The sequence below is a fragment of the Lycium barbarum genome, chromosome 1 (assembly GCF_019175385.1).
Source record: "Lycium barbarum isolate Lr01 chromosome 1, ASM1917538v2, whole genome shotgun sequence".
NCBI classification, from domain to species: Eukaryota; Viridiplantae; Streptophyta; class Magnoliopsida; order Solanales; family Solanaceae; genus Lycium; species Lycium barbarum.
In genome coordinates, this window is record NC_083337.1 from 164,536,753 (window position 1) to 164,559,488 (window position 22,736).

At 35.2% G+C, this 22,736-nt stretch overlaps 2 protein-coding genes across 3 annotated transcripts; one reads left to right on the forward strand and one right to left on the reverse strand.

Annotated features, from left to right (window-relative positions):
- Positions 1-1,326: 1,326 nt before the first annotated feature.
- Positions 1,327-6,861, reverse strand: LOC132604439 (glucomannan 4-beta-mannosyltransferase 2-like). Its single transcript, XM_060317948.1, has 9 exons — positions 6,328-6,861; positions 6,128-6,226; positions 5,210-5,462; positions 3,710-3,820; positions 2,850-2,986; positions 2,643-2,756; positions 2,353-2,552; positions 2,069-2,266; positions 1,327-1,955 (listed from the first exon to the last, which is right to left on the reverse strand). The coding sequence occupies exons 1-9, from the start codon at positions 6,655-6,657 to the stop codon at positions 1,796-1,798; spliced, it is 1,602 nt and encodes a 533-aa protein (XP_060173931.1). The 5' UTR covers positions 6,658-6,861; the 3' UTR covers positions 1,327-1,795.
- Positions 6,862-13,139: 6,278 nt separating this feature from the next.
- On the forward strand, positions 13,140-22,392 carry LOC132604445 (DDT domain-containing protein PTM-like). Of its 2 annotated transcripts, none has more exons than XM_060317960.1 (10): positions 13,140-13,398; positions 13,997-14,871; positions 15,620-16,324; positions 16,492-17,689; positions 18,790-19,081; positions 19,208-19,335; positions 19,436-19,902; positions 19,983-20,011; positions 20,134-20,601; positions 20,695-22,392. In XM_060317960.1, the coding sequence occupies exons 2-10, from the start codon at positions 14,099-14,101 to the stop codon at positions 21,711-21,713; spliced, it is 5,079 nt and encodes a 1,692-aa protein (XP_060173943.1). In that variant the 5' UTR covers positions 13,140-13,398; positions 13,997-14,098; the 3' UTR covers positions 21,714-22,392. The 2 variants fall into 2 exon arrangements, with proteins under 2 accessions (XP_060173943.1, XP_060173951.1); XM_060317968.1 differs by having other exon boundaries at positions 13,141-13,398; positions 19,211-19,335.
- The last annotated feature ends 344 nt before the right edge of the window (positions 22,393-22,736 follow it).

A 22,736-nucleotide genomic window follows, 5' to 3' on the forward strand; every position in this document is an offset into this window, starting at 1 on the left:
CTTGTGGACTCAATCTGTTCGCTTTTTGCACTTCAATCTAATTATGCATATCCATGCATGCCCAATAAATTGTGTTTAGTCAAGGTGATTTTCTTGAGGATGAAGCTTAATTAATCAAAGACTTTTATAGATTAGGTTAGGATACAACAAATATATGGCTGCTAATTATGTATAATAGAAAAATGATATTATAGGCAATGATTCAATGAAACTTCATTGTGACCCCATCAGCCAAAAAAAATAATATTTGAGTGTCTGCCAAAAGCATAAGGTAATTGCACAAATAAATGTTCAGTACTCTAGGCTACGTTGTTTGTCCTTTAAAGTAGCAGCCTTTATATGACATTGGCTTTGCTTATAGAAGTTTCCAAAATCTCAAATCAACAAATGATTCAACTGCTGGTATCCCAAATCCTTTAAAAGAAAAAATAATTATATGGTAGGACAATCTTTCATTAAAATAACAACTTTTTCTTCTCTATTAGCAAAAGCTAAGATTCTACTCATGTGCTGATGAAGTACTCTTGTAACAGAAGTAAAGCACACCAATCAATTTATCAGCAATCTGTTGGATAAAGAAAGGGCATAACGCCTTGTCTAAATGTACATATGAGCTAACTATGTTCTTCTGAAAGTGCCTCAATATATAGGCAACTATAAAGATTTTTGTTTTCACATTACATTAGCCAAAAAGAAAAAATTATAACAGCAAAACACTCTTACTTATAATTTTTATAGTAAAAATATGTTAAGAAGTATTTTAAAAAGAAATAATCATTTTAAAAGGAAAAAGATACAAATTCTTACGTTAACTTTACAATATTATCCAGATATGCCCCTGTTTTGTTGGGTCAAATTTACCCTTGCCGATAGATAGATTTGCCCTTATTGACGAACAACATATGTTGTCAACACGAGCGGATTTTTTACAAAGGTAAAGGTACAGATTTGCCCTTGAACTATACGACATTGTCCATATTTGCCTCTGGACAAGCTACTGGATATCTACGGATTTTAACGATCATTCCTATTGGGACACCATCAGAAATTCCGCGGGCAATACACATATAGTGAATCGGGAGGAAATATACTCATGAAGTTGAAAGTGTCAAATAATAGCCAATATGTGAGATTTTCTAGCTAAAGAACAGAAACTGCATACCTTGTGAAGCTGAGTTCACAAACTTCATTTCAAAGTTGAGGGAAAACTGTCACTTTGCCCAAGGGCTCTCACTGATCATCACATATTGGTGAAACAGAACTGTGTTTGGTTCTTGATAGAACTGAATACGAATTTATACAGAAAATCTTTCAGACACCAGTAAATTACTGAAGCTGTCAAATATTTCAAAACCACTAGCTCCTGTTATATACATATTTGTGGAGTCTTCATGATACAATGATCATCAAAAGAAAAGAATTGAAACTAGAATGACAAAAACTTGATTACAAGTTTGACCCTTTTCTCAATATCCTGAACTTATGTCCCCTCTTGAAAGCCAAAGACAAAGGGAACAACAAGAAAAAAAAAATACAAGCTAAAGAATTACAATATCTCACAACTTAAAAACTTCAAAAGAAGAAAAATACAACCTATCTAATTCCACTAACGCATCTGCTTTATCTGCTTCTTCTGTGTTCTGTGCAAATAAAAACATCACTTGGCTTTTTCATTCTTTTTTACCAGCATTTTATCTCTAGGAAAATTCTCCGAAAATTGTTGCAGGAAAGCACTCAAAAATATATTTCTGTGTAGAAGAGGCAATACAAGAAAACTTTTCGGAAGTTTCTGCTATTATGATGGGACTATGGTGCCAATGTAGCCAAATCCAGCAATTGTAAAAGTAATGACTTGGAGGAAGATGTAAAGGAAGTACTGGCTTTTCCCATAGAGGACATCATAACATCCGCAGAAGAAAAGGAAAACTGCAAATCCCAATTCTTGTGGAAGAATCCTGTACAATTAGGCCAACCGATAATGCGTGGTTAACAAATTGGTGCAATATTCTAACGGTTCAATGCTATAGAGGACATGAAAATAAAGCTTTGTTCAAGAGAGTTTCCTCACCTGTCTCCAAATAGAGATCCTCGGGGTTTCTTGCTTTGTTTTGTTTTCTCTTTGTTCTTGAGAGCGTCACCTAATTTCTCTGTGACAACCCATTCGTTAGCCCTCTTTGCTTCTAGCAAGCCAATAAATGTAGCCTTGGTTCGTTGGAAAGCCATCACGTTCTCGAAGAGAATCCAGTAGAAGAGTAGATGAATTGACCTGTAAATTAAATTCCCAAATCAAATTAGAAAAAAATAATTCTGCATAGAAATAAAAGAGAACTTGTTAGGCATATTATAGTAGACCTTGGAGTTCCAACAGAATTCAAAGTGGTGATAATGCAGGGGATGTAGATGGCACCCCATATAGGGACTTCAACTTCGGGAACTAGGAGGCTCAACGGAAGAACAACACAAAAGAAGAAAAATGTAACCATGTGAGCAATAATCTTTCGGACGAAGAAGAAGCTGTAGATCACGTAAAGCTTCTTCCAAATATTCACTCTCTGCAAACACGAAACTAAACAATTCAGCGTCTTTTATTATTGTCTTTCATCCATTTTCAAAATTGGATTACTACATTGCAGTTTGCATACCTTGTTCCTAACAATCTCCATCACCATTTTTCTGAACAAATTGGCAGGGCCACAAGACCAACGATGCTGCTGAAAACGGAAGGCTTTGAATGTACTGGGAAGTTCACTTTTCACCTAGAGTTACAAAATTCTGTTTAGTAACTAGAGATTATCTTCAAGTAAAATTAGGCAAAAACAAGTGGTTCTTTGAGGAATTTTATCAAATACCTGGAGATCACCAAGATAAAGAAACTTCCAGCCTTTAAGACTAGCTCTAACTGCAAGGTCCATATCCTCTACAGTTGTTCTGTCTTTCCAGCCACCAGCTTCATTAATGGCTGCTATTCTCCATACTCCTCCAGTTCCTGTAAAATTAAGACTTCTTGTTAGGAGTACAAAATTGTACGCAGACCTTGTGGTCCTGCTCTTCCCCAGATTCCGCGGATAGCGAAAGCTTAGTGCGCCGGGCTATTTTTTTTTTTTTAAGCAAATGCAAGGCAAATTCAATCAAATTGAACAATTTTTTATCTTGTTTAAATTAACACTACCAGGCTCAATCCCCTTAACTGCTTCGCATGTTTTTTTATTTTTTTTATATATTTTGAATTTCTTTAATGAAATCCTAATTCCACTACCGGTAACCATCACGGGGTAGTAAGTAATACATGTCTGGCTATTGATTGGTTTCAAGTACCAGTCAAAATGTACACTAAGATGGTAGTGAAGCATGTGTTGGTATCAGCTTGATTTTAGCAAGAGCTTCATATAAATTACGTACTTACAATGATTAATTACTCTTATCTTATGTTATTAAATTGAAGTCACTGCCTACTAGAATATATTCAATGAAGTGAGTTAATTTAATTTTGAGTATGTAATAAGTAATCAAGTACTATAATTAGACTTCTCTATAACAACCATTCTCTATAATTATATTTCACTATAGCAATCAAGTTTTCTTTAGAACCGATTTTTAATGTCATTGTTAATATATTTTTTATAATATATTTTTGCTATAACAATCACAAAATATCCGAACAAAAGTCGTTATAAAAAAGTTTTACTGATAGTACAAATTTTTCAATTACCATTGAACCCAAAGAATGCATGAGTAGATGAACCCACTTCTTGCTCCACCGTGAAATGGTAATCTAGTGACATCTCTTGCATTCTCGTCAATAAGCACTCATTTGCATTCACTGTAACAAACAAAGGATTAGCTCAGTTAAAGATGCACGGAGTACAAATTTATTTTACACTGTTAATACTTAAATGAAATGAAAATTTATTTTCCACGTCATCAGACACCATGAAAAAATCATTTTCAGTTTCCATATGTTGTCTCATGAAATTTTACATGTACACATCACACAAGCTGTTCGAATGGAAGTGTCGGCGATAATAGCACATGAAGACGCTTCAAATGACGAATTTACCCCTCCATTGACCTCACATTTGACTGAATGACAAACCTACCCCGGATATGTAGCAGTTCCTCGCCGGTAACTGCGGGGTCTATGACTCGGTCTCAACAAATAGACAGGATAATAACGTCATTAACCATTGCTGACGCTACTCATATATCCAAATAAACAAACCTCTGACAAAATCTTCAGAAATCTCTTTTTTAAATGCCTAAATATTTCTTGGGTTTAGGAAAATTAAACTAGAAATCTAAATTCGCACTGATCATTTAGTGGTCGTTTGGTGCATGGCCAAAATTATCCCGGGATTATAATCCCGGGACTAATTTATCCCATATCTTGAGACTATTTTATACCATCTAGGAAATGGTATAAAATAATTTCAGGATAAGCGGTATAAGAAGGTATATCCCAGCTTATACCCTGGGATGCATTTTATACTTTATTTGATACAAGGTATAAATTTATTCTGGGATAAATTTATATCTTCTACCAAATATGATACAAAAAATTAGTGCTGGAATATCCCAGCTTATACCATGCACCAAACGACCCCTTAAAGAATGAAAATGTTCTTACTAAATAAATATTAAATACTAAGTCATTCCACTTAAGGCTAAAATAAGATTATTGGTTGCATGCTATCGTACAATGATTCCATAGAAAACCAACTACACGATTCACAAGATCAATATTGATTTTGCTACAACTAATCATACCGTTGTACATATTAATTAGCCATCTAGAGTTGAGGTTTAACCAAATTAGAGTTGAATTAAAACAAAAATCTCATAATATTTTTATTTTTTTTAGAAATATGGTAGTTGCTAAGGTGGAATTGTTATGGTCTAACACGAGGTGCACGGTGGAAAGTAGAATGGTTGGTCCCACCACCCGTGACTGATGGATTCGTCATGGGCCCACACAAAAATAATTAACCAATCTTTAAATAATCCTAAAATTTCCACACAAAAAGATTAAAAAAAAAAGAAGTTACATAGCGGTGACGAAATATGCATAAGCATAAACGTGCAGTAAAAGTAATCAGCTAACCCCAACAGTGGAGCAAGAGCACCGACACTTTGGTTATATTAGCAATAATGTATTTAATGCTACTAATTGATGTAAATGATTAGCTTAATCATAGTTAAATTTTGAGCTTACCAAAACGCCAACGACCTTGGACAAGTGCAATTTCCGAGTTATGTACAAGAAATGGAATAGCTCGCCGTAGAAAATCCGGTTCAGGCCGGAAATCAGCATCGAAAATGACGACGTATTCGCAATCTTTAACATAATCACGTTTTAATCCTTCTTTAAGAGCTCCAGCTTTGTAGCCTCCCCTGTTTTCTCTAATTTGGTATCTAATGTTAATCCCCTTGCTTGCCCACCTTAAGCATTCTTTCTCAACCAAATCCTTCAACATTAATAAATGCTTCATTAATTATTTATTCATAGATAAGAAAAGTGAAGGAAAACAAAAGGGAAAGGAACCCATAATCATTTATTGAGTGTGTATCTACTACATGAAGAAATTGGAGGGAAAATGTTGGTTGTGGTGGGTGAAAACTGAAAAGTGGGTAATAAAAGCTAGACATTCTTAATCAAATTAAACTGAAATGCATTAAATTAAAATTTAATATAACTGACCAAATGTTGTGGAGCTTAGAATATTATGGGAAGAAGTAAACATCAAGAAAAAGACAAAATTACAGATCTAATGTTGGATTACTAAGTTCATGCCAACAAGATTACAAGAAGCTGAAACTTTCAGTAGAGAAGAAAGAAACAGAGCACAAGAAAATAAAATTGACAAAAGAAGTGTCACAATCCTTTTCTTGTTTCCGCCTGGGCGTTAAGTACCCGCCTTGACTCTTGATTAATTTATATTTGTGCCACATAAATAAGTATTTACTACCAGAATTTTTTCTATTTTCAAGACTTAAACTCGAGATCTCTAATTAAGAATGAACTATCCTATTCATCCTACCGTGACTCTAATAGTATCAGAGTACATATGCTTATATTCGAACGGAAAATCAAGAAATTTATAGTTAGAGTTTCCAAAGAACTACTGTATACCTTAATGAGAGGATCAGTAGAATCATCAAGAACTTGAATCACAAGTCTATCAGATGGCCATGAAAGGTTACATGCAGCTCCTATGGAGATCTTGTAAACCTGTCTCAAACACCATAAATTTAACTTTAAAAACTGTTTCTGCAACTGAATAAACTTAAAATAATAAAATAAAATAAAATAAAAACAAGAGAAATGCAGACCTCTCTTTCATTGAACATGGGGATTTGAACAAGAACCATAGGAAAACTTGCATTCCCACTCTCCAAATCCTCTCGCATTGGTTCCCAATTATACCTTTTTTCTGGTTTTTTCATAAAGAGTTTAACAAGAATAATAACTATACCCATATAAAGCCTTTCAATGAAAAGCATAAGTTCCATAGCTAAACATATGTACATAGCAACTCTCAATAATGGAACTATCAATGGGGCTCTAATAAATTCCCACATTAACCCAATTTGCCCTGCTATATCTACTGCTGTACCCTGAAATGAGTCTTGTAACAGAGCATTTGTAGAAACCTCTGTCATTTTTTTTCTTTTTTCTTTGGCTCAAAACAGAACAAAAATAGATCTCTGTTTCAGCCAAAAAGCAATACTCCTCTTATCTTTTTTCTATAATAAGATAGAAGAGGATCGCAGCATTGTGCAGAAGAAAGAGAATATGTATGTGTTATGTGTAATGTAATGTGTTGAGTGAGTGACTGAGAGAAGGAGAAGGGGGAAGTTTTATAGTAGTATAAGTTTTCAGCTTATTTTAGACTCTTCTACAGTACAGAGGACACTGATTTTTCAGTTTTACCCTCCGCCCCTCTTTTCTCTTATTTTTAACGAGTGGTTTGTGATCTTTTGTGTTATTAGTAAGTATAGTATAGTAATTTAAAGTGTCAAACTAAAGCCCAACTGTTCATGATTTTCTTTTTGTTTCAAGTACAGGTTTGTCCAAATTCTGTAACTTTAGTTCAAATCTTATATTTTTTTCGGATCAAAAAGAGTGTTCATTTAATCATTTGCACACCCCTTAAGAAAATAATAACACATAGGAAAAATGGGTAATTTGACTAAACTGCTTCTGATTAAATATGTATTTGGATTTGATCACATAACACTTAATAGGGCATATCTGAAAAAATAAGGTTAATTCTTTCTTGATTTGATAAATAGACACTCTTTTTTAACCAAGAAAAAAAGGTTAAGTGGACACTCTTTTTTATCCAGAGGGAGTATTTGTATTATGAAATTCACTAGATACGTATAAAAAAAATTAAATACTCATACTTAATTTCATTATTCTAGATTTAGAACATATAAAGTTCAAATTTTGATTACGCATCTCTCTACTAATTTGGATTTGTGTTGTGTAAAATTCATTAAAAGAGAAAATGTTCCGTACCAATTTTTATTTTTTTATTTTTAGGGTTTTAACTCAAATCACTAGTTAAAGATGGAGAGGTTATCCATCCTACTGCAATATTTGGTAATAGTTGTTCATGATCAAAATGGAAGGATAAAAGAATATAAAAAGAAAAGAAAAATGAGGCAGGAACTGTCTCAACTGTTCCAACTTCCGGTGCTTACATTTCTACCAAAACAAACTGTACCAATAACGAATAGGTCAACCTTTTTGGTCTTGGCCATCAGAAACACCTTATGGGGGTGTAATTGAACATTGTGAGGAGTAAGTGAGTAATGCTTAATCAATTAATGAAATTTTTACACCACTGATTATTGTGTGAGTAATAAATTTATCTGACTTAATAGTATAAATTATTTTACGCTATATATAGATATTAAACTCCAAAGTAGATATATTGCTCGATATTAATTTTTAATGTACTTGCTACTTGCTCGTAAATCATGGTAACATTACTTCTTCACCTTTTTCTTGAACTTACACTAATAAGTGCACAACTATGTGTCTATGACACTCGCCCTAATGCCAATCTTAAGTTTTCTTGATGCATATTGAGAGAATATTCTCTTTCTGCTATAACTAATCCAATCATTAACAGCAAATGTACTAATTAAGTCCATAATACAGAGTATTACTCTTCTAGCCACCCATACTCTGCATATAATTCTTAGACAATAATTGCATATGCTCCAGAAATGGGTAGATCTTGCATGCTAGACCTCTCTAGGCACTAGTACCACTTCTTGCGTCTCTGGAGTCTAAATCACTCAGTAGGCAAAGACCTTTTGTTCAATGAATATCCTACAATTAAAATTATTTTTAATTAAATTATATATATGGATAGTGTAATGATTGTTATAACAATTAAAATCGGTGTTTAACATATTAATATCAAGTAATTTTTCATTATTTATAGGTTGCCGGTCAATGTTTCTGTAGAGTACTTGCACTTACCTTTTAAGTGGCCCTATTATGTAAAATCAGTGATATCATATAGTTACATGTAATTACATTTTAAATCACCTGATTTTATAGAATACTTTTGTAGTTCTTGCTTTCTGATTGGGGAGGACACTGGCGCGTATGGACAGAGATAAAGGATTAAAAGCAGTAAGCACAAAGAATTAGTTTCAGGGTAAATACTCATCGAATAAGATGTTTATACTAAATTAGTTCAATTTATTATAATTAAGTGATTTAATGAAGTGAATATATATTAATTAATAAAAATTAAATGATAGTTGTTTATGTTCACACACATATCATACATTTATTAATTTAATATAAATAGCCGATACAAATTTACTCTAATTTGATCAGCCACCTAACGATTGAAAGGGAAGGTGAGGAGTTGGCTTGATCGGATCAAGATTCATGTGAAAAACAGATAGACAGACAGGGTTCTCAAATTGACACCAACACATATGAAATTTTCGACAAGACCACAACCGACTTTGATGTCTTAACCGCCAAACTTTCCTTTGCGTGGTATTTCCTTTTATTTTGGGATCACCTTTTTTTGATCGGTTGAGGGTGATGTTATTAGGCATATTTATTATTTTATGAATTTTTAGAAAAACGAAAATTGGAATTTGTAAGTAAAACTTTTTGGAAAATTAGAAGGTCCTTATTTTTTTAAAAGATAATATTTTGGAGAATTCTTAACTAAGTTTTTGAGAAAATATAAGTATCTCTAAACAGTGTTTTTTAAAAATATTTTATAGTAATAATAAAGAAGTTATAGTGTTTCCCTTTTTATATTTTGCAATCAAGAAATCATCACAAAGAAGCCGCACTGGTTTGGGCGTAAATTAAGCATGGAGTTTTGTGTGCGTGTCTCCCTCATGCATGCTCCTTATAAACTTGAAGCTTAGCCCATATCCTGCAAAAATAATTGAAAAAGAGAATTATTGACCGATGCTTTTGGCTCTACTCAAAAAAATAAAAACAATTGATGAAGTGAGGAAAGATAACTGGAGTCCAAATATTTTTTTTCTTTTCCAAAGAAAATTGATTCAACAATATTTGTTAAACTGTCGGCAACTAAAATGAAAAGAGCCAAAAAGAAAAAGATGTCTTAATTATCAATCTATTTTCAACTCTATAAATAAATAAGACGTATCTCAAACTTCAACCTACATAGAGCTTATTGATGTGAGCGTGAGCAGAGCATCATATTATGCTTGTGTGCTTGAGCAACTTTATATTTGACTATACTAATGGTTATGGTGGGATAAATGCAATTTATTCCCCTTTAAGCAGTGGTCTTGGTTTCGAATATTTAGTGTACATGGACAAAATTTGATATGGAGCATTTTCTTTTCAATAGGTTTTGCCAATACAAATTTGAATTAGTCCAATCTTCAATGTAGATATCAAATGAAAAAAAAATAAAAATGACTGGTTGTCAAAGTGGTAGACCAACAACCATAAAAGAGTCCATTAAATTCCACTCACATTTACTCATTCCCATGTACTTATAATAATTAATTCCAACGGCGGCACAGAAAAGCAAGACTTTAGTTAGGAACTGAAATTATGCTGCATAATATATGCAACAATTGATGTGTAGAACAACTTTGAAGTCTATATATAGAAGATACGCATGTTTTCTTTCCCATTTTACTTTTTAAATCCCTTTTGCTGGGTCAAAATAAGAAAATTGACCAAAATGTGTATGAACAACCGCAGGAATTGGCGCGATTTGCTATAGGATTGTGGATATTACAACTGCACCTTTGGCAGGTAATACTAGCGCGTAACTACCGAAAACCTCAAAAATCGGACCAGGCCGAATTAATTTTGTTCTTCGGTTTTGATTACAGTTCTTTTTTTCTTCTAAAAATTCGGTGTTCGGTTATGGAGTTCCGATTCTTCAGTATTTCGATTTAAACGAAATTTTTTTACTAGATGAATACAAAAAAATTACAAATAGGCTGCTGCTCGTTTGCGCTTTCCTGGTTGCTGCTAGCCAAATTTTGGCTGCTCGTTTGCTGGTTGGAAATGCTGGTTGATTTCCAACAGCGTCCTGCTTTTCTATTTTACAATGAAAATATGAAATAATGGTGTCTTACGCCCTTTCTCTCTTGGAATGTTGAAATGTGAACAAAGCCCATTTTAAATTAAACTTTGAAACGCAACTTAAAATAGCCCATTTTGAATTAAAAAACATAAAATAGCCTAGTTTTAATTTAAAAAGTTGCCCATTTTACTAGCAAAAAAAAAAAAGCCCATTAGTCAGGCCCATATCGAAAAACCGAATTAGAAAAATCGAACTGAATTAAACTAATTTGGTTCGGTATCCCGTACATACTTTCGAAGAACCGAAAACCAAAGAACCAGACGCTCACCCCGTAATACTGGCTTGTTAAAAACGTTACTATCAAGTTTTGTACATTTAATTCTACGCATCAACGTGAAGTAGAAAGTGTCTGGGATTCTACGGCTTATTGAAGCAAACACATATAATTAAAGGACATAACATATGCGGTTAACTTAACTAATAGACAAATGAAAACACATGTAAACATTACAATCGAAAGTGTTTAATTGGAACACTTTATTAGGAGTTGAGGTGTTCCATTAGAACATGACTTAGTTCGAATATCTGGAATATTCTAACAAGTTCAAGGGGGTTACCCATGTATTAGTAGCTTATTTGCCAGACACTTAAAATCAACTTCATTTGAAAAATACTTTTTGTGAGAAACAGTTTGTATTGGACCAATTGATTTAAAAAACACTTTTGAGAAGTAATTAGTGTTTGACCATTTTCTCAAAAGTGTTTTTCAAAAGAGTATTTTTCAGGAAAAAACTAGGGGTGTCAATGGTACGGTTCGGGCGGTTATTTTGTAAAATATATACCAAACCAATTTTTCGGTTATTGGATTTTGTAGAACCAAAATCAAACTTTTCGAAACCGTCCCATCATCTTGGTTTCTCTTCGGTATCGGTACGGTTAGGTTAATTTTTTTATTTTTAGAAAAAGAACATCATGTTGTAGTCACTAGTAAAAGTTAAAGACATTATATCATACATACTTCTATAGGACTTTGGCAAAAACTCTCTAGATATTTTTATTATTTAAAGGGTGGTGAATCAAGAAAACGTGAAAGACGACAGGAATAAAGATTGATCCCACTAATTTACGATAGTGTAAAATAATGTTAAGCAAAGACAAAAAGTATAATTTAGATTGCACGAGGGGGAAAAAATCAATCAAGATGGGACTTAAGAATGAGTCTATGATTAGGTATCCAATAAGATAAATTTAAAATCATACGAGAAGAAAGATATCTAATACTTTGTCGCATTTTATACAAGATTATTGGAATACCTTGTAGCTGACAAGCTAGTTACACTCGAGATGCTAGAACTAATTTAATTTCAATAGGAGTAGTATAATAGGTTTCAGCGAACTTTAGGTGTTAATTATGTTGTCGCCTTATAGTTGTTTTCATCATCCCGAACCCAAGGCGAAAATTTTAATCTTTTGTTATATTTAAATTTGATATATTAAATATATTTTACACATATAAACGTATTCGCTATGGTTCGGTATTTTTAGGTTTATTTTTATAAAATTGAAACCAACCTAATTATTCGGTACGGTTATAAATTTATATAAAAACTGTCAATTTTATTAAAAAGTCCTAAAAATCGGTTCGGTATGGTACAATTCGATAGGTTTAGTCGGTTTTTGAAAATCATTGACTCCCTTAAGAAAAACTATCTTTTTTTTGCTTCTGAAAAACAGTTTCTGCTACTCTCCAGAAATACTTATTTTCTTTCAACAACTTAGCCAAAAACACCTAACTTTTTTAATATAAACACTTTTTGAAAAGAAAAAAAGCACTTTAGACCTGCCAAAATCTTGGCTAAACAGGCTATAAGCCCTTTTTTTTGTGGTTACTAACTAATATGTTTTCTTATCCTTTCCTTTGAGCACTTGACCGTTAAAAGCAAAAGTTGGTTTCCCCAGCACTTATTTGAACGTGAAGAAAATTTTGGCGGCTCATGTATAATCACTGGATCTTTCCCGCCATTTCTTTTTCTTATTTCTTTATTTTTTGTGGACCCGCCGATCTTCTTCACTATGCCAGAATAAATAAATGAATATATCCTGAAAAAAATTAATCAATTACTATTATTTTGCTATATATATATATATATATATATATTATACAGCGGAGTCAACTTATCCAACAAGTGTTTATTGACAGCCCTTTGCTAGAAAATCACACCGTGTAAATAAATAAAATTTAGGTAAATTTTTTATGTATATAGTATATGTTGAATACCTTGACTTATTCAGCGATTCCTCGTGGAACAAAATGATAAAAGTATGTTTATTTTTTTAATATTTTGGCCTCTTTAGTGAAAATTCTGATTTTCTCATGGTGTGTGTATATATATATATTTGATTTATCGAAGAGAGTATTTTTCTATTATGAATTTGTCTATTATTCACTTATGGAAGTAAGAAAATAAGTTTAGATTTTACATTTTTCTTATATTTATACTTATATATAGCATAACAAAGGTATATTTTTTTTCTCCTAAGGTGGAAGACAATTTTTTTAAATTAAACTAGTCCAGTCTATATAATTTTTTTTAAAATAGTTAATTCCAATTAAAATATCTTTTATTTCTGGGTATTGAAATACCGCCAAATCGCCCGAGTCCCGAGTTTGAAAGTCAGGAAATAACTGTCTTCCCATATTTTGTAAGCCCACTAAAAGCCCTATTACCATAAACTTCGTGTTGCAGATTTTAGGGCATAACCCTCTTCACACTTCACACCACAACTCCACAACCGTTTCAAATCCCTTCAATGCCGCTGCATCATCTTTAACAAGGTAAAAACATTCATATCTGGATACTAAATCTATATATCTGTATGTGTGAATATCAATATTGTGTATATGTATGTGTAGATACTCATATTGCATATTACTTCCTGTATAATGGCATGGCAGACGCAGACTTAACATTAATATTGAATGCTTCGTATTCTGCTGATGATTTGTTTTTATGTTGAGTTATTTCCATTGATACGTCAAATAGGTGCGATCGGAACCGATAAAAGTAATAAGGCTGTCATTACTGCGGTGAATAACTGTTTTTATTGTGTTTTTAAAACAAATCTATATATGCATGTATAGTGTGTGTGTGTGTGTAAATACTAAATCTTCATATGTATATGAGTAATTTGTATTTGTATACTCAATTTATATATCAATGTAGTGCATGTGTATGCGTGAATACTCGTGTATGAGCATGTTACGTATTCCTCCCTGTATACGCGAACTTATATGTTTTAAGTTGAGTTCAAACATTAATATCAACTTAAATGTACAGATTGAATGTTTCATATTCTGCTGATTTGTTTTTATTTATTGAGTTATTGCTATCTATGAACAAAGCCCTAACACATTTGTTGAATATGTCAAATAGGTGTTATCCAAACCGGTAAAAACACTGGTTTTTGTTGTGTTTTTAACACAATAAATTGGTGTATGGTGTGATTTGGATTGGATTGTGAATTTGGTTGGTGGAATGGAGGCTGCTGTGGACAGATCAGAGAGGCGAGGTAGAAAAAGGCGTAGAAACGATGTTCAAAATGTTAAGGTAGATGGGGGTGGGAAGAAAGGAGCGGTGGTGTTGAGGTCTAAGGCATTATTGGGAAGATATGTTACGAAGGAGTTAAAGGGCAGTGGGATATACTTGGGGAAGATCATATTTTATGATACTGGTTTATATAAGGTTATTTATGAGGATGGAGATTTTGAAGATTTGGATAGCAGTAGAGTGAAGAAGGTTTTGTTTGAAGATGATGAGTTGAATGGTCAATGGTTGGACAGGAAGAAGAAGCTAGATGAATTAGTAGCTAGTAGGGAGGTACTAGGTGCTAATTCTAGAGTTGAGTATCCAACTGAGCCAGTTATCGGTGTAATTGATAAGTCTGAGGCCAAACAACTAGGATGTGATTCTGATTCGAGTGATTTGTCTGAAGATTATATGGAGCAGGATTTTAGTTCAGAGATGGAAGTGCCTCTATTTCCTGCACCTCAACTGCCTCCTTCATCTGATAGTATTGGTATTCCGGAGGAGTATGTATCATACCTCTTGTCTGTCTATAGCTTTTTACGGTCGTTTAGTATCAGATTGTTTTTATGTCCCTTTGGACTTGATGATTTTGTCGGAGCACTCAATTGTTCTGCTCCAAACACATTATTGGACTCTGTTCATGTGGCCCTTATGAGTGCTTTGAGGCGCCACCTCAGAAAGTTGTCATCTGATGGTTCTGTGCTTGCATCAAAGTGCCTCAGGTAACCATATCTAATTATTTCATGAAGGAATTTTTCATCACGTGGTTGATCGTTTTATTGAGCCGGGGGTCTTTCGGAAACAGCCGTCCTACCTTGGTAGGAGTCAGGTCTGCGTACACTCTACCCTCCCCAGACCCTACGATGTGGGATTTCACTGGGTTGTTGTTGTTGTGGTTGATCGTTTTAATGAAATTTTTGATTGTTGATTGTTCTAATGAAATTCTGTTTTGATACTTTTTTCCCTGAGAGGTAATTGTTGGTACCAAAATATATGAAAATAGAAGAATGTTTAGAGTTCTTTTTGCAGAATGAAACTAAGAGCTAGATAGTTAGACAGAGTTATGAAATTGATGAGCGCAGTTTACCTATTGCCATTTATGACAATACAGTTTCATTACTACTTAGTCTGCCCGCACTTGCACAGGTTGACCTGATTTTGCTGCTGATACCTCCATAAAGACATTGGAATGCCATGATTTTCCGATAGCCTTTGTCTAAAAGATATAGATCCAAATATGGCATTGCTTGTCCTTAGAATGTGGATGAATAATTTCCACAATGATCATGCAACTTTATTGGCAGAAGCCAATGTTATTGCTGATATATCCTTCTGTGGATGAGCAATAGCCAGGGAACTTCACTTTACATTGCATGTTTATGCTTATAATTCTTGCATCATTTCATATTAGGTGCATTTTGGAACATTGACTGATGAAAAGTCTAAATTAACTTCTGCTGCTTGCTGTAGGGACATTGATTGGAGCTTGCTTGATACAATGACTTGGCCAGTGTATCTGGTTCATTATCTAACAGTAATGGGATACACAGATGAACCTGGTTGGAAAGGTTTTTATACCCATACGTTGCAGAGGGAATATTACTTGTTACCTGCTGGCAGGAAAATCATGGTTTTACAGATCTTGTGTGACGATGTTCTATACTCCGAAGAATTAAGGGCAGAGGTTGACATGCGTGAAGAATCAGAGGTAGATATTGAGTCAGATAAAACTAGAGGTGTTGCTTCTGTCAGTGCACCAAGAATAGTTCACCCCAGATATGCTAAAACTACTGCCTGTAAGGAACAAGAAGCAATCGAGCTTTGTAAAGAAAATCATGACAGAAAGAAGTGTTGTAGTACTGATATTTTAGGATCCAAGGATAGTGGCGAAGATATTGTCTCTGGTGTAGATCAAAACATTAACAGTGATGAATGCCGTCTGTGCGGCATGGAAGGGACTTTGCTTTGCTGTGATGGGTGTCCATCATCTTACCATGCAAGGTGCATTGGAGTTAGCAAGATGCATATACCAGAAGGGACATGGTATTGCCCTGAGTGTAGAATCAATGAAATTGAACCGAAAATTATGAGGGGAACAACTCTGAAAGGAGGAGAGCTTTTTGGTGTTGATTCCTATGGGCAAATCTTCATGGGTACTTGCAGTCATTTGCTTGTGTATGTCTCTTTAACTTCTTTTCCAATCTACTCTGTTCAGTTGCCTCATTTGGCTGTGGGCTGATCTTCTATTTGGAGATACAGAATGCAGTAATCCTATGTAGTTAGGCTGAAATCAGCTTTAGCCCCGTCTCTTTATTAAACATATTTTTGATCTTTGGTTGTAGGTTGAAGGCCTTGGCTGGCGCAGACTCTATTTTCAGATACTACAACGAGAAGGACATTCCCAAAGTCCTGCAAGCACTTAATGCAAATGTGCAGCACAGTAATTTATATCTGGAAATATGCAAAGCAATAACGCAACACTGGAAAATTCCTGGCAATGTCTCATTCCCTGATGGTGAACTATCTGTAATTGGTTCCGACAGACCAAATGGAGCAAAATGTGGCAGTCCTGAGAGAGAGAATACTGGAAGTTGTGTTACTGAATTCGGTTCAGAAGATGCTTCTTTAAGTAATTTCGCAAAGGAACCTATGCTCAACAAGACTTTGGGTGCAGTTATCCAACCTGATGGTATTTGTTACCAGGTGAATAACGATTCTTTGGCAAGACAAAATGCGCCTATAGACTTGCTACCATCTGAACAAGTTGGAGTGAAATATGTCGTATCTGCTGGTTCAGTTGGTCAGCAGGTCGTTCCATCTGAGCGGACTCAACCAGACGACGCAAAGTTGGTAGAACTTGCTACTTGTACCTCAAGAAGCAGCAGCAACTCTGTGGAACAAGTTAATAGTAATTGTACTGGAATTGCAGTGTCTCTTGAATGTGAAAGCGCTTGTGGCAGACCCAGCAGAATAGGTTACAGAAAACCCACTGGTGGCTGCTTGTACATAGGGTCATCCTTTAGACCTCAACGGTACATAAATAGTTACCTGCATGGAGATTTTGCTGCATCTGCTGCTGCAAATCTAGCTGAACTTTCTCATGGAGAAAACCACATGAGTCATGCTTCAAACAATAGGCGGAAACTTTCTGCTAATGTTTTACTTCAAGCAAAAGCTTTCTCATCGTCAGCGACACGCTTTTTCTGGCCGAATACTGAAAAGAAGGTTGTGGAAGTACCAAGGGAAAGATGCAGTTGGTGTTTTAATTGTGAGGCTGCTGCGACTAGTAAGAAAGGATGTTTGTTAAATGCTGCAGCATCAAATGCTATTAAGGGGGCAGTGAAGATACTTACTGGTCTTCGTTCTGCAAGTGGTGGGGATGGAAATCTACATGGTATTGCCACATATATTATATTGATGGAGGAGAGCTTAACTGGTCTGACTGTTGGTCCTTTTCTAAGTACAGCTTTTAGAAAACAATGGCGTAAACAGGCAGAAGAAGCTACTAGTTTCGCTGTGATAAAGTCTATTCTGCTTGAAGTAAGTTATAGAGGAAATTTATTTTTGTTGATTTTGTTAGCACCTCGTGAAAGTGTTTGTCACAACATGCTATGTTCCTCAATTTCTGTTTCTCGGTTGACTAGATTTGTGGTAAGAGTTGTTTTTGCTTATTTGGTATAAATGGGGGATTCCACTCAATTCCAGAGGGTTTGAAAATTCTTAAAGGGAGAGCTGTATACCTGTCTAGTTCTGCTTCCGTAAAAAAACAAGGCGAATAGGAGTTATCCGCTCTTCTCCTACTTCCTCTCCTCTTGCCTCTCTTTTTTCACCTCATCCAAACATTATTCCTTTACTGGACTATAAACTAAGCCGTTTTAGGCATTCTAGTGGTTTTTAAGATCAGACAACATTAGTCTTGATTAAAAAAAAAAAAAAAAAGATCATACCACATTAGTGTGCATAATAAACAATTTCCATTAACAAGGAAATCTAGTAAATTAATGTTATTGCTCAAGAAAGCGACTTTATTCTATGTTTTATTAAGACAAATGTATTTGCTATTACATAATGAGAGAATTGCATGGGAAATAAATGGAGGAAAAGTTACCATCAGGCAACAGCACTGAACAGCTTCTGAATTCTGTGGCTGGAGGAAATTCAGAGGTGCATCCACACTATTTGCACATGTAGCTTTTGTCTCAACTTTTCGCTTGTTTATTGAGGAATATTTTTTCTGCCACAAGTGCCGTAATGACATGAACCTTGTGCATTGATTACACTAGGGGCTTGTCAAACTGAACTTCAATAATGAATCTAGCATAAATATTAGACTGCAAAGTCCAGTTTTGCTAAAATTGTACTCTTGATTTGATATTTTACGAATTATGTGAGAAGAACTGAATACTTGTTATTTGTAAACTGGTGGAGAATTCCAAGTGGTCGGCAACAAAGTTTCTGCTTTGTGGTAGCTTTGCATTTAAATAAGAAGCCTTATACTACTTTTGAACTTTTTCTATGTGTTCTTATCCAACTGTTGAATTGTCGAAGTGCTATTGGATCGAATTGTAGATTGTAGCTATTATTTGCATATGATGTTACCTATACACTTCATGCTCAAGAACATAGTGTATGCAATGCAGTTTGAGGAGAATATCCGGTTTGTTGCTTTTTCTGGGGACTGGTTTAAGCTTGTTGATGGTGGAGCATCTGAATCTTCCATCTCTCATTCAGCTGCTGGTGCTGTGGAATCATCTCTTAAGCATAAACCAGGGAGGCGGGGTAGGAAACCATCATCAATGGTTAAAGTAACAGCTGATGCTTGCCAGGATAAACGGAAGAACTTCACTTGGTGGAGAGCAGGCATGCTTTCAAAGCTTATCTACCAGAAAGCAACTCTACCCCGATCAATGTTGAAGAAAGCAGCACGTCATGGTATCTTGTGTACCCAATGAAGCTACTTTTTTCCTTGATAAAAGATCTAATATTTTGTGTTTTCATAAATTCAGTGGAATATAAATATTGGAGAGGGGGAGAATCCACTAACAACTTTTACTGTAGCAGGTGGTCGGAGAAAGATACCTGGTATTTATTATGCTGAAGGTTCCGGGACTGCCAAAAGAAGCAGGCAGCTTGTATGGCGAGCTGCAGTTGATGTGTGTAAGACAATTTCACAACTTGCACTTCAGGTGATTTATGACAAATTGCATTAGATGATTTAATTCCTTTCTTTCTACAGGGAAGTCTGAGTCAGGCTAAGTATTCTTATAAGGTTTGGTCTTGCAACAGGTCAGGTACCTAGATATGCATGTGAGATGGAGTGATCTTGTTAGTCCCGAACAAAGCCTACTGGATGGAAAAGTTCCGGAGTCAGAAGCATCTGCTTTTAGAAATGCTTCCATATGTCATAAAAGAATAACTGGAAGTGAGGTTAGATATAGTGTTGCTTTCGGAAACCAGAAGCATCTCCCATCTCGTGTCAAGAAGAGTATAATAGAAGTAGAGGAAAGCCAGGAGGAGGGAAAGGAAAAATATTGGTTATCTGAGTCTCGGATTCCTTTGTATATAATAAAAAATTATGAAGAAAACTTGGAAAAAAATCTCCCCTCAGCCAACAAGTTAACTAATGCTTTTCCCAAGTTGCAGAAAAGGTGCTTGGTGGCTTCTTGTAAAGATATATTTTCTTATCTTGCGCAGAAGAGAGATGGCAATGATAAGCATTGTTGTGCTTCATGTGAAGTGGATGTGTTACTTAGGTACCCATTTAATGTATATTTCAAAATTCTTTTTCAGCTCTTTTACACAATCCTTTATTTATGTGATCCCTCTTCTCCAGGAACGCAGTCAAGTGCAATACATGCCAAGGTACCATGGGATACATATATCTCACCATTTTATCAGCTACTTAAGATATTGTTTTTTTGGCTTGCACGTCAGTCTGTTTATCAGCAATTGATCTATTAAACTTCTGAGAATTTTTCTTGTAGGTCTATGTCACAAGCAATGTACAATTAGTTCAACAGTTATTGCTAATGAGGAAGTTGAGTTTATGACCTCCTGCAAACAGTGTTACAAGAATAGAGCTTTAACCCAAGCTGAAAGTAGTAATGAATCTCCCACTAGTCCTTTACTCATGCAAGGAAAAGACATTCTGATTCCTGCGTCAGCAAGAAAAGGAGGAAAGGTTGGTAGTTGTAGTAATCCAACTGCATCCACTGCGACTCAAAAGCATTCTTCTAAGGTGAAGCCTGCTAGTTCAAATTTGGCGACAAAAACGAAGCCCCCCCACTGGGGTGTTATTTGGAGAAAGCAGGATGAGGATACTGGTGATTTTAGATTTAAACACATTCTTCTAAAGGGCAATTCAGATAGGGATTCATTAAGACCTAGTTGCCGCCTTTGCTGTAAGCCATATGATCCTTATCTAATGTACATCCGTTGTGAAACATGTACATGTAAGTTTTGTTTCTATGCAGGAATCTTGTTTTTTTGTCTTGAATTTGTTGGTTACCTTTCTTTGGGTTGACAATTAATCTTTTGAGTCACAGATTGGTATCACGCTGAAGCTGTTAAACTTGAGGAGTCAAAGATTTCTGAAGTGGTGGGGTTCAAATGTTGCAGGTGCCGTAGGATTAGAATGCCCATCTGTCCTTACTTAGATCCAAAAAGCAAAAAACAGTTGGAGGAAAAGAGGATGTGTTCAAGGGCTTCAAAGATGGATAGTCGAGGAATTGAGCCTTATTCTGGGTTCATTTCAGAGCTACAGAAAGATGAGGATATGGCCACCCCATCGATGCCTTTGCAGGGACCCACATCTTTAGAGGATAATAAGCATCTTGCTTCTGCTGTTGAAGAGCTTACTGAGCACTTTCCAGTAGGTGATTGTGAACGGAATGCTGAAACTATATCTGTGCCAGGGCAAAGAGAACAGCCAGTCAGAACTCATATAGAGAATCATCAGACAGATTTAGAATCTTCTTCTGAGTTACCCACTGCTCTTGGAGGAAACATAGTGGTTCCTAAAGAAGAAATGTCAACTCATGTTGAAAGGGGTGCTAAACAGCCGGTAAGAAGACATATAAGACTTGATAAGGATTCAGATACTCCTTTTGCAAACAACCCCTTGAAAGTTGATTTATCCACGCCTTCTATAGTTGGAAGGGATACTTCAAGATATAGTTCCGAGGAAGCTGGTCAGGAATGTCAGGATATGGAGTTTGAACCTCAAACCTGCTTCTCTTTCGATGAATTAATTGCATCTGATGATCTTGGCCCATTGGAGGGAGTTGACTCGTCAGGCACTTTGACCAAGAATGTTGAAACATCATCAAAGTTTCTACCTTATAAGAATGCTGATACGTCTTATTTCAAGCACGAGCCTGCAATTAGCACAATATCTGCAGCTGCTTTTGCAGTTCCTTGTAAGATATGTTCACGTAAAGAACCATTGCCTAATCTTTGTTGTGAAATATGTGATATATGGATCCACCATCATTGTTCACCTTGGAATGAAGAGGAGTCTGGAGAAGATGATTGGAAGTGCGGCAACTGTAGGGAATGGAGATAGTTGATGCTTAATCACTATGTAAGATGGTGCATAATGGCTGATTGAAGGGGCTTACTGTTGATGCTTTTTGTCACAATTGGAGAATGAATCAAGATGAGCAAGCCACTCGTGATGTCTGCCAAGTAACTTATCCTCCTACAAGTTGATTTGGTCCATGGTGGTTGTGCAGCTGCAACTTTTAATCAAACTCCCATCATTTGGTAGCACTGATTTTGTCATCAAATGGTACTCATGTTCCCATGATACAGGAGCATTGAGATGATTCAGGAAAAACACTAATGCACAAAATCCCATAGAAAAGATTACTAGGAGAAGGTTGTGATATTTTGCTCCAGCCTTGACGGATAAGCAACCTACTTCATTGGTGCTTATCTGATATTTTTTAACTGTAAAAAGAGAACTTGAGTTACCAATTCTTTTATTTATATTTATGAAAATCTCAACCACTATCTGCTTGGTTGAACATCAACTAAAGAACTAAAGTTTATAGAAAGAGGACACGTGATGTGGATAGGATATATGTACTTGCTGACATGATTTACCAGTCAAGTGATCTCTTCTTCCATCTGTTACTGGCTTTCCTTGCGATTATATACTCTGCCTAGAATAGTAAATAAAATTTGCTTTTAAAATCTTGAACCTGCTTCTGGATAGTAACTCGATCGGTCGATCCCTTATGTTCTGGTATCTTTTGCTTGACCCTCAAAATAATAGGTGAACTGAAAAAGTCATTCATACCATGACGCTCTACATTTAGCACTAAATAGAAAACTTAAGTGGCCATCATGATAAATTATGGCTACTTTAACCTTGCACAATTGAAGATGACACTACCATACCATTTTTCATAATTTCTCGTCCAATTAGGTTGTGAGGCATTCTTTAGACTGCAATTACAGTGCGCTTTGATCCATTAGCTGGACCCAACAAAATACATGTTTTTTTAACCCATAAGCGATACCGCATGTCAAAAACTAAAGTGCAAGCCTTAATAGCTTTCACAGCTCAAGACAAGCAATAATG

What these genes read in the sequence shown, in the direction of transcription:
- LOC132604445 (XM_060317960.1), top strand. Translation starts at nt 14,099, where the DNA reads ATGGAGGCTGCTGTGGACAGATCAGAGAGGCGAGGTAGAAAAAGGCGT. An exon ending in GAAGAAAGCAGCACGTCATG is followed by an intron (nt 19,082 to 19,207) that starts GTATCTTGTGTA and finishes CTTTTACTGTAG; the next exon opens with CAGGTGGTCGGAGAAAGATA. An exon ending in TTTCACAACTTGCACTTCAG is followed by an intron (nt 19,336 to 19,435) that starts GTGATTTATGAC and finishes GTCTTGCAACAG; the next exon opens with GTCAGGTACCTAGATATGCA.
- LOC132604439 (XM_060317948.1), bottom strand. Translation starts at nt 6,657, where the DNA reads ATGACAGAGGTTTCTACAAATGCTCTGTTACAAGACTCATTTCAGGGT. An exon ending in TTTATCTTGGTGATCTCCAG is followed by an intron (nt 2,757 to 2,849) that starts GTATTTGATAAA and finishes TTGTAACTCTAG; the next exon opens with GTGAAAAGTGAACTTCCCAG. An exon ending in AATTCTGTTGGAACTCCAAG is followed by an intron (nt 2,267 to 2,352) that starts GTCTACTATAAT and finishes TTTAATTTACAG; the next exon opens with GTCAATTCATCTACTCTTCT.